The following is a 19,283-nucleotide window of genomic DNA, read 5'->3' as shown; positions in this document are numbered from 1 at the left end:
ATATCGTAAAGTGTGTGCTAAATGGGTTCCAAAGCAATTTACCAGGGATCATAAGGCCCAGAGGGTGGAAGTGTGCAATGACCTTTTGACCAACTTTGAAGCCAACCCTGAGATGTTTTTGGAAAATGTCATTACAGGAGATGAGACCTGGGTATTCCTTTATGACCCAGACCAAAGGGCCCAATCAAAGCAATGGAAACACCCAAGTTCACCTAGGCCAAAAAAGTTTAAATAACAGCGATCCGTAAACAAAGTCATGGCCACATTCTTCTGGGATTGCTGAGGTGTTATTCTCATTGATTGCTTGGAACAAACCCAATCAATCAACTGTGATCGATACATTATTACAATTAAGAAGCTGAAAGAAGCCATCCACAAAAAAAGGTCAACAATTCAACTGTCAAATGTCATCTTACAGCACGACAATGCCAGTCCTCACACTTCGATGGCAACATCTGCGGCCGTTGCCAAAATGGGGTGGGCAATAATGCCACATCCACCATACAGTCCTGATATGGCGCCTTCTGATTTTCATCTGTTTGGCCCTCTCAAAAACTGTTACCGTGGTCAACATATTGAAGACATAGAAGTTGTTAAAACGCCATACGTTCCTGGGTCAAACACCAACCGCTAGAATTTTTCCAAAGTGCATTCACAGCTTGGGGTGAGAGGTGGAGAAAATGTTTGAGGGCAGATGGTGAATTTTTTGAGTAGAGTCATTCTGTTACTAAGACTTCAAAGTATTTTACTGCAAATTTTCAAATCTGTATCTATAATAAATTTGAGTTGTGAGCATTTAGGCATTACTTTTTGAACAACCCTCATATTAGTAAAAATATGTATAATTTAATGGACCAGTACACACATGGGGCCAAAAGTAATAGGGTGAGAGTTTAGATAATGTGAGAGTTTGGTAGTAACCTCTGGCACTTTTTAAACTCGGCCAATGTAATAGAGTCTGAGAACATGCACATTCGCATGTTTTTAGACTAAAAAAACTCTCACGATTTAAACTCTCACATTTTCTAAACTCTCACCCTATTACATTTGGCCCATAGTTTCTAAAGAGTATTTGCTTTGAATTATTTTGTGTCAATTTCAGTGTTGATTGCAGCAATCATAAGCTCGAATGCTTGGCTAAATACAATGGAGTTCTTCTATAGGAATGCTGGTTGGGTAAATAGCACACTATGCAACAGGGAAGCGAATAACCTTTTAATGCTTTGTCTACACTTGAAGCTAGGCAGCATTGATTTTCCCCTGTGATTACAAGTCATATTGGCCCCACGCAGCTAATGCCATTTGGAGAGACCAAAGCATAGGCACCAGACTGTCATCCTCCTTCACTGAGCCTATTTTGAGGTGCACAGGAGTGTCAGATTACAATGGGGGCCAATGGACCCATCTATGGGCCTGATTCAGAGCCGCTCGTAAGCGGCCGCTCGTTCGCTCCGAGCGATGTTCGCACATCTGCGCATGCGTATGGGTTTTAGTACGCATGCGCGAACCAGTCAGTGCGGTCGAAAATCGTGTGCTCGCAAAATAGCGAATGCCTACTAATTTGAGTGACAGAATGAGGCGTTTGTGGGTGGTAACAGGGGAAGGTGCTTGAAAACGGGGAGTGGAGATCCGAATGCAGGCGTGCCAAAAGGTCAAAACGGGCGTTTTACGGGTGTGCATAATTAACAAAGCAGCGTCATCGACCACGTCACTTGGTTGTCTTTTAGCCTGAACTGCTCGCATGATTGCGGTAGGAAAATCCAACCACAAGGACTGCGAGCAGTTCATACGCCTTTCGATGTACTCGATTAATCAAATAAATAGCGGAGATGACGTAGGATGCGAGCGGCCAGGGAGCGTTTTTTCCTAAATAGTGAGTGCATGTTTTGTTCGCTCGTTCAGACGTAGAGGCGTCAACAGACTGCAAAGAGCGAGCGCTTAATTTAAATAGCCAGCCCCTTTTTATGAACGAGCGTCCGCAAATAGCGTCCGGCTCTGAATCAGGCCCTATGTTCCTATCTGAGCTATATTATAGGTAGGGAAAACTGCAGCAGGTGACTGCATGGATCGATAGCTTCCTATTTGTCCTCGCAGTCACATCTGCCAAGGTTGCAACTGCCGTTTTAGGTTTTGCTGAGGCTGCAAGTAGCCTGGGACTGGGGGAAGGACAAAACTGCTGCACCAGGGCCTGACTTTCCTCTCAACCAGTGGCGGAGCTACGGGAGACAATGGAGGTGCATGCCGCCAGGCACCAGCCCTTAAGGGGGCATCTCCTTCATTGCTACAACTGCCAAATGTATGTGCTGACCACAAATTTGCCAGCACATACACTAATAGCCTGTCCAGTAGTAGTTGTGGGGGGCGGGGGCTCACCTGCGGAGCCTGAAATACATTAAAAGATCAGTGCTTCCAGACAGGGGTGTGGTGTGGGCTGAGTGGAAATCGTGGCTGCTGCCACATCTACATCACGCCCCCAGTATGGAGGCACTGGTGATCTCGCTATGTGTTTGAGGCTCAGCAGATGATTCCCCCCCCCTCACGCGGCTAGGTGAGATCTATGATAGTGAGGACTGGAGGGGACATCTGGGTAGAGAGGGGAGGTGATCTGTGTTAGTGAGAGGAATATATGTTTGGATTAAGCGCTTTGTGTGAGGGGGGAGCTGAGGGATGGGAGCTGTCTGGGGGGTCTGAGTGAGTGGGGAGTGTGTCTGTGTGAGGGGGGATCTGTATGGCTGGAGTGCTGTATGTGTGTGAGGGGAGAGAGAGCTGTCATTATTGCCATGTGTGAATGTATTCATTTCTACATTTTATCAATCACACCAAAGGACTGTTGCTTAGGGGCCTATTTATCATTGTATATGTGCGGCTATATCCCCGAAAACATTAATCGCAAATATTTAGTTTCCTCCGGATCCCTCCATTCCGCTGGCAGCCGCATCCCCCATAGGTTTCTATGGGCGATGCTGCTGAATTTACCAATACAATGCATTGCATTCCGGATATTGGCCCACGCAGCCACTGTAGCCTATGGGCTACACATCGCATAATTAGCCGGGAGAGGATTCCTCCGGAACCCTCCCTGGCAATGGTGGCCATGCATGCGCAACACCCCCAGTAGCTCTCCTATCAAAGCCCCTGTCCCTGCATGTGCCGGATGCTACATCCTGGCAGTATGATCGCATTTTGAAATGCGATCATAGGTGGTACTGTCATGCCCAGATTGTATTTTCAATTGCGATCATTAATAAATGGGGGCCTTTATGTGCATGACACTTGGGGCGGGATGCATTAAGCATCCCATCACTCATCGCAATCATAGTGGTGTTTAGTAATGCTTGAACAATTGCGGCTAAAATCGCAAAGGACAGCTGTCCTTTGCGATAGAGGGACTTCAGGGTTTATGACTTAGAAGTACCTCTGCGTATGCGTCGTATGACCTGCGCGCCTGGGAGAGATCTATAATTATTATCAGGTCCTAGTCCTGGTAATTATAATTTCTTATCGCCACTATTCGCGCGTGCGTGTGTATATATAGATGGATATATATATATATATATATATGCACCATACTTATTTTCCTTTTTTTTCGGATGGGGGGAGCAACTCTAACTTGCCTCCGGGCGACTGGGATGAACTTAGGGCTGCTCTCAACTGCCCTTGCCCTACACATCAATGCCTGATATCATCTGTATTGCATTTTGTGGATAAAGACAAATAAGGGGTGGTACTATTATCTTACCTTTGCACTGAAATCTTTGTGTTGGAGTAGTCAGCAAGAGACGATCCGTCATATCCTCCGGGCCACTACAACGTGCTATACCGGGTTCTTTGTATCCTGCTTTCACCCATTCAGATAACCAGCGCAAGTTGCAATCACAGTACAGTGGGTTGGTCCCGAGAGCACTGAAATATTAAAACACCAGTATTTTACAATTCACTCCATCTGGTACAGATAGAAGCACTCTTCAAGACTCCTTCTGCTTATGATACCTCATGAAACACAATTAGTTCTCAAATAAAATTAGGAATGAGAATGACAATAACACAAATGATCACTTTATTCTAAGTTTAACTAATGTAACGAGTATAAAGGGCAAGCACAACATAATAGTACATTGCTGATGTTGTTTTCTTATTGGATACACAATGGTAATGGTTCTTCTGTCCTATTATCTCCAGAGTAGAAAAGGAAAATACAGCTAGAGTCATATGCAGCCTTATACCATTACTGGGATGAGAATGCATAGAGAGAAGCAGAAATATCTGTTTGATTCAAAGTACCAGCTGGATGTGATTTCATTCCATCACTAACCGATTGTAGTAGTACTAGCAACAATGACACATTGACTCAATATGATCACATTTTCCGCATTAAGTGTACTCTATAAAGTTGGTATAACAAAGTGTGTGTACTGCATGTAACCATGTTCCAACTTTCTGTATTGAAATGGCGCAGCGGCTGGAGTTCTACGCCAACGATTTCCCAAACCATCACCAGCAGCATGTTCAGGGAAAGGCACACTAATCATTATAGTCTCTGAATGATGTGTGTCATGTGAGCCCTTGTTCCTCCGAGATTGGTCATTATTTTACATAGGGTACATATTTGGCAAATACGATCAGACGATTTTATACATATATAAAGTGTTATATATGCAACAAATTATACAATGCTGCTTTTATATACGACTTTGTGGCCATGGTCAGGAGTGTATAAGTATTCGGTCCGCCCTATCAATGCAGCTGATTGGATAGTGGCCAGAGAGCTACAACAGTATGTTGCAACCACTGAACTATTCTCTAGATATGAAAAGGGGCGTCGGAGCATTTTTATGTTGGAGGCGGGGGTTGCACCTCTATATATAGGGAACAAGGCAAAACTAACAATATAGATTGCTGTTTGCTGTTCTGGAAGGACATATTTGCGTCTGTCAGTGATAATTAAATTTCCCTAAATGGGTCATGCAGAGCAGATCTATTTTTTAGCTGCAAAAAGCAAGTAGCTTAGGGAGCCTGCAGGAGAAGGCTACATTACCAACTATGTAATGCTAGGAGATGAGCAAAACTGTGAGAAAGTGTGTGCAAATAGTTTCATTGCAAACCTGACTGTCTAACAGGCGTGAAATTCAGGCTATACAATCTCCTGTGTTACTTTTTGTTTCCCGCTCAGTGGTGTAACTTAGGGGGGTCGAGCAGGTCTTGTACCCTGGGCGCAATCGGACGAGCGGCGCAGGGGGCACCATTGGACCGGTGGCTCAGGGGGCGTGGTCCAGGACACGGCTGGTCAGTGTAGTGCAGACCGCATGGAGTGCGGTCCGCTTTACACAGATAAACTCTCATTGACTACTGCGCGGCGCCCATTGCTGGTGCCGGGCTTGAGCTCACTCAGTGTGTAAGGGGAGAGATGTCATGATGTTCCTCCCATAATGCAGAGCGGGCTAGCCTGGGAAGATGGAGGAGCGGACGGCAGTGCGCGTAGGAGCGGGGATTCAGGTAAGTGGGTTTTTTTTTTTTTTTTTTACGTGTGTGTCTTTGGCACTGCTGGGGGGGACTATTGGGGGTACTAATGGAGGCCCTGCATTGGGTGGACCGCTACTGGAGACATTTTATAAGGCACACTGCATAGGGGGGGCGCAATATAAGGGACACTACTGGGAGCACTGCATAGGGGGGGACTACTACTGGGGCACTACTGGGAGCACTGCATAGGGGAGACTGGGGGCACTATATAAGGGGCACTACTGGGGGCACTGCATAGGGAGGACTGCTACTGGGGCACTATATAAGGAGCACTGCATAGGGACCACCACTACTGGGGGCACTGCATAGGGGGACTACTACTAGGGCACTGTATAAGGGGAACAGAATAGGGGGGAATCACTACTGGGGGCACTGCATAGAGGGACTACTACTAAGGCACTGTATAAGGGGCACAGCATAGGGAGGAATCACTACTGGGGCACTGTATAAGGGGCACTACTGGGGGCCTTCATAAGAAGAACCACTACTGGGGGCCTGCATACTGGGGGTACTGTATAAGGGGCACTGCATAGGGGGGCACAGTATAAGGGTGCACTACTGGGGGCACTGTATAAAGGGCACTACTACATGGGGCACTGCTACTGGGGACATTGCTTAAGGGACACTACTACAGTGGGCATTGCAAGAGGAGCACTACTACTCGGGGCATTAAGGTGCATATGTAATGAAAATAAATGTTCCCAGAGTGACGAGAAAGGGGTGTGTGTCATGTTGACACACCCATTTTTCAGCGGTCATGCCCCTTTTGGCATGTGACCACACCCATTTTTTCAGCGTGCACATGGGGTGGGGTGTTCAATTTTTTATTTTGCTCTAGGCTCCATATACCTTAGTTACACCACTGTTCCCGCTAGTTCACATTGTACTTGCTCATTCGGATTTCCAATACTTTATAATCTATGTATAAATCTGAGATAGTGTTCGATCTATTGTTTTATACGGTGTGATTGGGTTAGGAGGACTGCCAATACTTAAGGGCAAATTCCATAGGCGAAACATTCAAACATTTGCACTCAAATATAGAATAAGATTTGCGATTTTTACTCCTCTCTGCTTTTAACCAACAAAATTCTCATTATAGTTCTACTCTTATAATTTATATGCAGCTATCATCACTTGCTTAATATCAAAAACGTCCTATTGTGCTACTGGCAATAACCACACCAATTAAAGGCGCCATGGATGCCCAGACACCTGGAGTTATTACTCAAACTTCTGTTTTTTTTTATATAATTATAATTTAAATAAATAGAAATGTGGACATTAATAACTTCAAATTATATTTATACAGTATGTGGTAGAGGCTAAACCGTTTTCTACAACATACGAAGAAAACTTTCATTAAGTACACTAAGCCACATGGTGTAACTATTGTACAATTATTTGAATTTTGTCAAATTATTGAATTAGTACTAAACATTTGGAACTGTAATATATTATTTTATTTGTTGTGTTCGGCACAAAAATGGGACTTTGAGGGACCCATAGAAAACATTTTTCTGGTCCATCAAGGTTTCTAGGGTCCATCTTTTTTCTTCCATTACCTTAAGTGGCAGCCAGCCAACCCTTCTTCCCTGCCATTGTGCCCACACTGCACTTCAGTTCCTGATCACAGAGGAAGGGAGCACCGGAGTTCACTTCTGGCCTGAGATGAATTTATCCATTGCAGTCACACAGCTCAGTAAGTTCCCTGCTGAGTGCAGACACTGCAGAAGAGAGCAGGGCTAGAACAGTGGCGACTACATGGTGCCATCAACTATGGGGCCCTACTATCTCATTAGTTATAACCCTGGTGAACTGCCAAATCAGTTGTCTGGCACCTGTGTGTAGCTTAGAGAAACACTACATTCTTGGAACTTGCTTGTCACACAGAGTGGACTCTTTACCAGATGACCTTAAAGAGGAACTTTATATGTTAGGGGCTGATTCAGTGTCAGCTTCATCTAATGCTGCTACAAAGTCCTTTCCTGGGGCACATCCGTTTGTCCGAATGTGCAAGGACTGAGACGCCCGCTGTCAGCGTATACAGGTGCTGAAATACCAGTGCAGGGGCAAATTCCATGCATCTTTTTAGGCAACCCCTTGTTACCTCCCAGTCACTGTCCAGGAACACCACTTACATTTTTGCCACCCTGCATCCAAATTCGATCTGCGACTCTGTACATACAAAATTGTGATGAATGAACGGTGTGGCTCAGTCACTCAGGAGAATACACATTGGCCGTTTGCGCGAATCTCGGCATAGGCACGTGACACAATCAGGTCCTTCGTGTTAATTTTACATTGTACTAAGTCAATTTTACAAGAATACAGTCAAACTGTAGCTGAACTACAGTCTAAATATATCAATCATTAGAATCCTACAAAACAACAACAAATACAATAGTCTGTTTGTATTAGCTAATTAGCTATACAGTTTTACTGTTCATATAGAACTATTTACTTACAGATGTGATAATGCCGCCAGATCATTAAATGAACCTTCCGGAACAGTTGATATATCATTGCCATGAAGAGTACTAAATAGTTAAAAAAATAAAAGTAATGATTTACTATATGTTTATGTACTGTACATGTAGCACACAACAGACCATATAAAGCAGAGAACACTAGCAAACATTTGTACAATAGTGAATATATCACTCAGTGTTGTGTTAGGTGAGATTTAAATGTATTACACTCAATATTTAGTGTTTCACATTGGATGTGTAAAAGATGCCATCACAAATACGTACATTTAAACACACGATTATGGCAAACCGCTTTATCGGTAGAAATTTGTAAAATCGGAAAATAAAATGTACACAAATTTGTTGCATTTGATATATTTTTGTACTGTATATTGTTGTAATTTTGGAGAAATATGCCCTAAGGCAAATGAAAACCTGCAGCACAAACATGTTCGTACTACAAATCTATATTTACCTATAATTACCTTTATGTCTTAACACTACCACCATGATTTATACACATTTTGCAGCAACAATTTAAATATGTAACTTATTGTTATATTATCATTTCATTTAATCTTCAACACTCAGCAGTTTGGGAGTACAAATGATGAATGTGAAAGTTCATTATGGACATATTAACATAGAAACAACAGAATAACAACTACCTTCTTTGAGGACTGACTACCCTCTTTTATACAGCTGCTCTATGTTGATATTTCATATTTATTACAAATTACTACACCCTGTTAGCGCTCCTACAGTATATTACTGTGTTTTCTTATGGTCATATTGCCAGTTTAATTATTACTACCAGTACTTATATCAAGCAGTACTATGATCTAATTAAGGTCAACAATTTTGTAGTTTTACAAAATTTAGTTGTGGGCAATTGTCAAGCAGTGCCGCCATAATGGTCAGCACAGTGCCACTTTATGCCCACCAACACTGGCAACGTAAAGGCGTGAAAATGTTGGGGTACCACATTCAACTACAATGTACCCAGCCGAACATTGAGACCGCACATCGCAGAGAATTGAATGTGGGCCAACGGCAGATTGCAGACTAATGAATACAGGCCAATGGCCCATATTCGTTTCTCTATGTTGGTGGTTGTGAAGTGCCACCATTGTAATCGTCCCAATGACTTTCCAGCTGCACTTTGCGGGCTGTGCATGCGATTGTAAAAATATTGTATTTTGGTTTGACACTGATAAATAGAGATCAAATCAATCTAAATCAATCAACATTGATGTTGTGTTTCTGGGGCCCCTATTTTCTACAATCTGCATTTAAAATTCAGTTGTAGTGTGATATTTTCAACTAAATTTGCATTGCGAATTTTGGAAAATATCACTTGCATGTACTGACATCGGCATGCAGGGACAGAGCTAGCGATAAAGGTCTGTTCCTGCAAATCCTCTTCGCACGCTGCTCATGGTATTTTTTGCAATAAATACAGAGAGAAGGTGCCGGCAACCGCTACCCAATCACAGTTCAGGAGCCCCAGCTACCCAGTCACAGTGCCGGGGACCTGGCGACCAGCTGACCGGATCAGAGAGCTCACCGATCAGCGCAACCCCGGCTGCAGGTGTTTGATTACTTTTTCTTTTTTAAACTATTTTATTTACAGTGATCAGGAGGGGACCCTGCTTAATGTCATCTCCAGATGGCGTTGTTATAGCAGGGCTCCCATCCGGTATTTTTTTCACAATTCCCCCTCAGTACATTTCAAGCAGATCGCATTTCCCATTACAAGTATAGGAAATGCGATCTGCTTACAAATGCAAATTAAAGGGCTTGGAGTAGCTTTTCACAAAAACTGCTCCAAATGTCCATTAATACATTTCAGTAAAACTAAAATAATGTGAAAAGGTGTGAAAACCCCCATTTTCACATTATTTTAGTAAAAAAAAAAAAAAAAAAAAGGATTGATAAATAGAGCTCTAAATCACACATTTACTAATAGACACTTATTGAATTGACAATTTATCGATGTTGATTTAGCTTGATTAAAATAGCTTTTTGTAAATATACCCCTATAATACAGTACAGGTAGAGACGGCTAGATTCATGGTTGTAACTACCATAGGTGAGAGGGGTGCAGCTGCTATGGGACCCAGAGCTGAGGGGGAGGGATCTTCCTTGTCAAAGTTACATGTGTTATTTACATTTTGAAAAATTGGGTGGTACATAGGGGCCCTTACAAAATTTTGCTGTGGAGCCTTAAAATAACTAGTTATGCGCCTGGCTAAATTCCTTGTACATGGTAGATAAAAAGCTTTTCTTTTGATTCATTGCCATTTGATCAATTAAGTGGCACTCCTACCTACTGTATACCAATGTTCTGAATACTTGAAGATAATCCGCACATATGTGCATTCTATGACCCGAAAAACAAAACAAAAAAAACAACACTGAAATTGTTTTGCTGATACTCTCATCTGCCAAGTCCCCCGAGCTCCCAGATAATGAATAAATGACAACAACAGATTGCTCACTGTCACTCTCAAGCATTTTTCTTTTCTCTAGAGAATCGATTTTTAATAACAGTATAGATGATGTGTGGTGAGGCTTCTAGCTGACACCACACTCTTCTGGACCTGTATAAATCAGCTCATTCTGCCCCATTTTAAATGTAAAACTAGAACATATATCCTTGTTCAGTTGCAATACAGTAGAAACTGACAAGGTCTTGGGATCCCGATATTCAAGACTGGGGTAGCCGTTCTGATAAGATAAAGCATGTCTGCTCATCCTCAAGAAACAGCAGTGATGTGTAATAAATATTATGTGGATTTAGGTTATGGGATGTGTATTTCCTTCTGACCCCAGCCTACATCTAACTATGAACTGCTGCCCCTTCATGTGCTGCTAAAACCTATACTGACACTGTAATAACAATTAAATTAAATTTTTTTTACATGGAAAAGCAAAGTCAGATGTCATCAGAGATCTGCAAGAAATTTTGGATATTGCAGTTCCTTTATATGACCTTGATATTTTGTCACAGTACAGAAGTATTTAGAAATCTGAAATTCAGCAATTATGTAGAGTACCAGAAAGAAATGGGAGATTTTTTTAGTGACCTCTCATATTAGATACATGTGATTCTGAAATTACTATTAAAGCATAAACACCAATATTATGCAAAAATAATACAATATTATATATATATATATATATATATATATATATATATATATATATGACACTGTGGCTGAGTTTAGGAGGTATATTTACTAAAGTGCAGATTTTTTAGAAGTGGAGATGTTGCCCATAGCAACCAATCAGATTTTAGCTATTATCTTTTAGAAGGTGCTAGATGAATGTTAAGTAGAATCTGATTGGTTGCTATGTGCAACATCTCTACTTCTACAAACGCTCTGGGGCTTAGCGCGCGGGGTTCCCACAGCCAATTGAATCGGGCAGCGCATTCAATTAGCTGCGGGGTAAACCCTGTGCCTAATTGAAGTCCCACCACACGAAGAACAAAATAGCTGAAATTTTGTGTACACATCAATACAACTGTAGCAAAGCCACAAAGAGATTGTGAGGACTGCATTGCTGGGTGGGCATATGTGTGGTCGTGGCTACGCTACGTCAGGGGACCTGTGCACTCCATCTTTGGGGTGCTGTTACACCTCCCCCAAATATATAATTTTGCTTATTAGAGCATGATACATCTGGCACTATTGGGTAACCTAAACTTTTTACATCAGTGCACAAGAGGTGTTGCTGGGTATTAGATGTGCCATTCAAAAATGTCCTTGATTAAGGCATAAAATAATCTTTCATGTTAATATGCAAAGCCACGGGCACAGAATTTGTGTCAATTAAACCAAATGACGTCTGCTCGAGAAGTGCCATGAACAAGTGGAACTCACAGTGTAACATTTTGTATGCTTAGATTAAAAACTATGTTTGTTTCACTTAATCTGATTCATGTTGGATCTAACTACAATACAGTGTAGTTCGACAAATTGTATAATTCAACGGCTGGATCATGAAGCTAACTGGAAGCCATCTGCTCATTAAGGAAGCCTGCTGTCATCTAGATCTCTCAATAACTTGGATCACAGACAAACTGAACAACTGATACTTACAGCACTCGCAGAGACTTCAAGCCATTAAATGCATGAACTGGGATGCACCTCAGACGGTTGTAGCTCAAAATCCTGCAGGAATTATCAGGAGATTTCAAGATTATGTTTTCCATTTTGTTTATGAAATGAGACATATAATATGATAATTAGGTTTGCTATATTCATCTCCCATCAAGCTATTAGTGTCTCTTTTTTTTATGTGGTAACTTACTTGCGTTTTTTATTCATTTCGACTAGCTATGCCATTGAATGTTCTAGTCTTGCATTACAAGCAGTATAATACAACAAATGAAATAGTAGGTACTGTACTGAATAAATAGAATTGACATAAATGTAAGTATACAGTACAACTGAGATACAGGCATGTGTGGCAATGTCAATTAACTACAGCAAGAAAATCAGGTGAGGTATATTAACACGACGTTCAGAATGTTGACATTATCATACTGTCGACATTCAGACTGCCGACATGTTAAATGTCGACATTCACTATGTGATTGTATATTTAAACAGTCGCCATGTCAACAATGTACACCTAATCCTAACCCTAACTGCAGCCTAACATTAACCATAGTCTATGCCAAACCCTAATCTCACCATAACCCTAAAATCATCTGTCGACAGTCACAATGTCAGTGTTGATACTGTAAATGTTGACATGTTGGTACATGATGTACGCTACAGTGTGTGCTTGGGTACAATAAGATTAATTTACATTAATGTTATAAATTTTGTGTCACGTATGTGGATGTCACTCTTCAGTGTGTCACGTATGTGGATGTCACTCTTCAATGTGACACGTATGTGGATGTCACTCTTCAATGTGTCACGTATGTGGATGTCACTCTTCAGTGTGTCATGTATGTGGATGTCACTCTTCAATGTGTCACGTATGTGGATGTCACTCTTCAGTGTGTCACGTATGTGGATGTCACTCTTCAGTATGTCATGTATGTGGATGTCACTCTTCAGTGTATCAAAGCAGACAAAAGTACTACTGAATGGCTTGGTACTCACAATGTGGATAACTGCGTCATGTTGCTGAAGGTGTAATTGGATAGAACACTGATGCTGTTGTTGCTTAAATCACTGGAAATATAATGAGGAAATATATATGGTTAGCAGTAGTCTAATAATAAAATAAAAATAATTTCCTGCTGGGAAACATCTTTCCTAAGCTTTTTTTTACTTTACTATTACATTATAAATGTAATTATATAAAACAATTTAAGATTTGCACTGGTCTATGTATTTATTTGGAGGCAAGCGAATGTGCAATGGTTGACAAAAAAAGGTCACTAGACTCCCCCTACACACTACAGTATACCAACATACATCTCATATTTATTGGAAACCAGGAAACAAAGTTTATTCAGCAAATGTACTATAATATAGACAGTTTTAAACATTTTATAAATATCCCAATCTCACTCAACTCCTGCATAATGTTACGGTTTACCCGCACATTGCAAAAATGCTGTCATTGAATGGGTCACTCTATTCCCAAAAGTGTTGTTCAAAAAGGTTTCACAGATTGCACTGCATGCTGCCATATTTTGTGCAAATCCATCATACAGTATTTTGCTAGCCAGTAACTGCAGATGCTCTCAGTAGCAGCACATACAATTGCTGAGCTATTCACTCCCTTTCCCATTTCAAATAGCACACTTAAAAAAAAAACTAGATCATTAGGACGGAGTGCATTTCATATGCAAGGAGTTAAAGTAAACACCTGAGCCTGTGGGTGTCGGCCTCTAGACAAGAAGGGGCTAGTTGTTTAGTGAGGTAGTGTTGTTGGGTTGGGTTAGGTTTGGTTAGCCTATAAGACTGGCAGAGGGTGGGTCAGTGCTATTTCAGAGTTGCTGCTTGGCAGCCATTTTATAGAATTTCTCTGGTCGGCTGTTTCCCGCCCTCCCTCCCTTATTCATTGAGTTGTTTGGTGTCAACTTTTCTTGTGGCGGGAAAGAACGGTAGCAGTCGCCATCTGTCTTTGGAGCTTGAGGTGCTCTCCCTTCCAATACATGGCTTAGGCTGATTTTACCCTACTGGGGTCAGCGGCAGCCAACTAACCAGGTGGGCCTCACGTCGTGTCATTGGGGTGGGAGGTGGATACCTTGGGGTGGGAGGCACATATAGAAACCGTTGTAATTCCTACACCGTTCACCTGATTTGGATGTAATTACCCTCAAATTAAAAATGAAAGTCTGCAGTTAAAGAACATCTTGTTTGTTTCATTTCAAAGCCATTGTGGTGGTGAATAGAGGCTAAAATGTGAAAATTCTGTCAATGTCCCAATATTTATGCACCTGACTGTATATATATATATATATATATATATATATACGCTCACTTTTTATGGGGGAAAAAAAAAAACAAAGATCCAGCACTCACATTTAGTAGATTTATTGTGAAGGTCACATATGAACAATATGTGACATTAACATATTATTTATATGTGACCTTGCCAATAAATCTACTAAACATGAGTGCTGGATCTTTGTTGCTTTTCTTTTCCCCCCCAAAAAGTGAGTATATATATTTATTTTGTATGAACCAGGCACCGCATCTTTAAAGACATTTTTCCAGGAGTGTTGTCTTATATCAAAGTGATGTATATATACACTGTACCACCCACATCACGATAATCTGCACTGAGCAAAGGTTTAGAGTACACAACTGCTGTAAGACAAGGAATATACAGCTAATGTACTGCAAATCTGTGGAAATGACCCGTGTATCAGTGTCACAGGTATGAAAGGGCATTTTCAAATTAGGGGGAAATTTATCAAACCTTGGAGGGAGATAAAGTGGAGAGAGATTAAGTACCTACCAATCAGCTCCTGTCATTTTTGCAAACACAAGGGTTTATGTATCAAGCAGTGTAAAGCGTGGAGAGGTGGACCAGTGGAGAAGTTGCCCACAGCAACCAATCAGCTCCTACCTATTATTTTATAGACTGTATATGATAAATGCTACTTCAAAGATGATTGGTTGCTATGGGCAGCTTCTCCAGTGGTTCACTTCTCCACACTCTTCACTGCTTGATACATAAACCCCACAGCCTGTAAAGTGATAGTTAGAAGCTGACTGGGTCATATGTTTCTCCACCAGCCTGTGATTTTATTTTTGGCATTGATTCTCTTTTAAACATTGTGGATCTGCCTATTAAAACTATTTGCCAAAACAAATATAAGTTATGAGGCTTCTAATGCACAAGCTCCACAAGAGCGATGGCAACCTATTTTTCCAATATTAAACTTTTCATAAACTTCAGTTACATTGTGCAATTAATGAATGTGCGGCTATTTACTTAGATAGACAACTTTACTTAAACAATGATCACTTTATATACAAATGTCATTGCAGTCTTGAGATAATACATCAGTGAAGAGATTGGAAAACACATAAAAAATGTTACAGAAATCATGCATTCTCTACAAACAGACTTCTGTATATGAAACATACTTCATTTTGGCTTCAGAAAATGAGAAGGGTAAAAAAACAAGTATATTGTGGAACATAAAGAAATTATACTTACATCAATGTGAGGTGCTTGAAACCAGAGATTTCTTTTGGCACTGATGTTAACTGGTTGCCTTCCAAATAGCTAAATGGATAAAAAGTAATTTTGACATGAGAATGGGACATAAGGTAAAAGAGCATATGAATATGAGAGTATATAAAAAGCAATAGGGAATTAATTGTCAGGACAAAGAAAATTTACATTTTCTGCAGCAACGGCAAAACTAAAAGTTGGCACTGCTTACAGAACCCAGAGCAGTAAGACTGGATAGCTAATAATTACTGCTCCATCAATGGGAAAAGAAGCAGATTCTGTCCTTCACTACTGAAAGTACCTTGCACTTGGCCACTGCAAGTACATTGGGATAGTGGTTTTGACATGATGCCGGGACTGTAATTTTTATTTTGGCTCTGAAGTGTTTGGACATCTTTAAATTCACAAATGCAAAGCGGAACCATAGGCTGCGGTTATAACTAGGATCCATTTCAGCTAAAGTAAAGGTTAGGTTCACTCGCCCTACAGCCAACGCCTTACAACTATGGGAGAAAAACTTGCTTAATATGCAGAATGTACGTTTTTGCAATAGAAAACTTTTTCTTCCTTGTTAGAGCTTTTTGTAAACATTTACAAAAAGGATGAATCCTGTTATATTGACATTATAGTATTTATCAGCTGGTCTGTTTTTAGTTATTTGTAGTTATTAAGAAAATTAAGTGTTTTTAACTGTTAGGACAACAGGCACACATAAGATGTACAATGCATAAATATTATTATTAATATTAAAAACCATTGAAAAAATATTTATATTTAACATAAATTAATAAAATTATAGTCTTAAAGGTTTATAAACTTTTTTTCACTGTCTGTAACTATCTCATCTATTCATCAAATTGCAAATTAAAATCCACGTCATTGCTCATTTTGTAGGAACAAGCATTGCACATTTGTCAAAACTAAAGCTTTAAAAAAATGAAAAATAAAACAAATCACATCTGGCATTCTACTTTTTTTATAAATCAAAATTAAAACACTTTACTGGTTTGCTATTTTTTTCTTCTGTTTAACATTATGCAGGAATCCTTTTATTATAAAGCGGGGGAAGTGAAAAAAAAATTACCTTATACAAAAAAAAAATAATAATAATGACTTCCAGAAAAATGAGGAAAAAATAAAAAGCTCAGCCCAAGGCTAATTCTAACCAGCAGTTTGCATTACTATCAATTTTCATAAGCGTATTAGAAGAACTCAGTGGTCCAGCCCCAAATTGTTAGACTATTATAAGTCTATTTTTGATATAAATAATTATACTTATTTGTAAACTATTTAAGATGTGAACACACATAATATATAAAAAAAAGTATATTTTATTCTCACATTAAACTTTTATTTTTTTAAACTTAAACTTTTATAATAAAATTCATGCCTAATGCTAAAATAATATATTTAAATATGCAAATAATGTGATCTGAATAGTAAAATGGAAGGTAGGTAGGTGTATATCAAAAACAGTTCTATCTTCATAACATTAATCGTCTGTACACTTTCTTGGGAATACTAAACATTAGCCTAGAATCAAAATACTTACAAAACATTCTGTGAAACACTGGGCCTGATTCAGACCCATTCGCTAGCATGCGATCGCTCGGAGCGAGCGATGTTTTGCAAAGGGCGCATGCATCGCAGTGCATGTGCACGAACTAGTCCGAGCGATCGGAAAACAAGCGCTCGCCCAGCAGTGACAGCCCAGCTGAATGAGTGACAGATCAAGCCGTTTGTGGGTGGTAACAGGGGCAGGCCACTTGAAACGGGGGAGTGGAGGTGCGAATGCAGGCGTGCCTGAGCATCTTAACACCATTTCAGAGGCGTGCATAATTAACAGGCAGCGTCATAGTACACGTCACCTGGCTGAATTATACACTGAAGTGCTCGCAGTGCTTGTGGTAGGGTATAGTCAACCGCAAGCGCTGTGGTCACTTCTGATGGAACCCGATGTACTGATGGTTTCATACACTTCCTGGAGATGACGTGTGCTAGTGGGTGACTAAAGACTGGCTGGTGGGCGTCTGCATACACAGTGATCGCACGCCAAGACATAGTGGGCGTGCTTATGCCTTGCCGTGCAATCGCCAGCCTTGACGTCACTTAGCTGAATTTGCATACGCGAAGATGCCACCGCTGGTTGAGGGGGTCTCAGTGAGTCTCCTCCCCCTCCTAGCTCTGGGAGCTTCCTGCTGGTGAACTCTGCAGGAAGTCCTGGGCTCCTCCTCCTCCCTGCACCCGGAAAAATAGGAGAAGGAGGAGGCAGGGGACCCAGGAGGAGCACGGGCTGGCACACAGGAGGCTGAGGTGAGGGGGGCCGTCAGGGAGTGGTGCGAGGCTGTAAGGCAGCGGGGAGTGGGATGCAGTAAGAAGCCTATAAGCTTCTATAGGGTAATGCCAAAAAAACCTGGCGTTACCCTCCGCATCGAAAATCAGGCGGCCGGGGCTTAGTACAGGAGGAACGGGACGCCGGGGGGGTAGTATGGGCGGCCGGTCGGCGCATGCGTGGAACCTTGTCACTGTATTATTTCAGAAAAATACAGGGATATGGCTGCAGTAGGGATTCGCAGGGACAGAGCTTTATCGCAAGCTCTGTCCCTGCAAGGGATTTTTAATAAATCCCTGTGATATTGCCTGAGTTCGCAATGCAAATTCAGTCGGAAATATCACACTACAACTTTTTAAATGCGGATTGTAGTAAATAGAACACTTAATGATATGTGCCATCAGGTAATGTCTTAGTGATATGTACCATCACGTAATGTCTTAGTGATATGTACCATCAGGTAATGTCTTAGTGATATGTACCATCAGGTAATGTCTTAGTGATATGTACTGTACCATCAGGAAACAATTTAAATATCAGTATTGTATCTTGCACAGTTATATAAAGTGAATTAGAAGAAATGGTTAAATATCACTGATTATGTTGTTGCCTGGAAATTTTACCTTTCTACTATATAGTGTATCCATTAGATTTTTTGCTCTGCTGAATCAATTCTCTAATGTAAGAATAAAAATGTAAACTGTACCAAAATCTAATTAAGCCTGCAAGGTTATTCCTATTTACTGATTCAAGAAAATGAAAGTTACCAATCTAACTGAATGGCTTCAATCAAGATAACCTCTGGATAGCATTAGCCGAACATCTCAGGGGACGATGAAGCAAAAAAGGTAAACTTAATATTAATATGTTCACCGAGATGAAGACGGCGCAGGAAATTGGGAACTATATATTGCTACAGTTGGGAAACATGTGATCTGAATTTCCCAGTGAGGGCAATACGGTACAAGGGCTGAAATGTAATGCTCACTGGTTTGTGGGAGGTTTTAAAAGAGGACACAGATTTGTATTAATTCTTCAAAGGGGGCATAGTTATTTATGAATTCTTGAAATGGAGCACATATAGAGCCTTTTTCTAGGTCGCATGCAATGCCGATGGTTACAGAGTTGAGCGATTCTATGCTACTAGTAGCGCGTGCACCAAAATCCCTAAAATCTCATATAGCACATGTGTACACATAGAGGCGCAGGACTGATTCAGACGCATTGTATCAGAAATGTGCTCGACGCACTTAGGTGGTGACTGGGAGGGGGCAATGCAGACACACAAAGATGCTCTG

At 40.9% G+C, this 19,283-nt stretch overlaps 1 protein-coding gene across 2 annotated transcripts in view; it reads right to left on the bottom strand.

The window, feature by feature from the left end:
- SLIT3 (slit guidance ligand 3) overlaps positions 1-19,283 on the bottom strand; it is a 747,204-nt gene that overhangs the window by 82,119 nt on the left and 645,802 nt on the right. For both annotated transcript variants that reach the window (XM_088451316.1, XM_088451322.1), the window contains 5 exons: positions 15,636-15,704; positions 13,115-13,186; positions 12,098-12,169; positions 7,989-8,060; positions 3,740-3,903 (listed from right to left, as the gene is read on the bottom strand). In XM_088451316.1, coding sequence (XP_088307442.1) covers positions 3,740-3,903; positions 7,989-8,060; positions 12,098-12,169; positions 13,115-13,186; positions 15,636-15,704 — 449 coding nt within the window. The remainder of the gene's footprint in view (positions 1-3,739; positions 3,904-7,988; positions 8,061-12,097; positions 12,170-13,114; positions 13,187-15,635; positions 15,705-19,283) is intronic.

This window comes from Taudactylus pleione, unplaced genomic scaffold, assembly GCF_031769625.1.
Source record: "Taudactylus pleione unplaced genomic scaffold, aTauple2 ptg000025l, whole genome shotgun sequence".
NCBI lineage: Eukaryota > Metazoa > Chordata > Amphibia > Anura > Myobatrachidae > Taudactylus > Taudactylus pleione.
The sequence above is the reverse complement of the archived record's forward strand: the minus strand, read 5'-3'. Positions and strand labels throughout refer to the sequence as shown.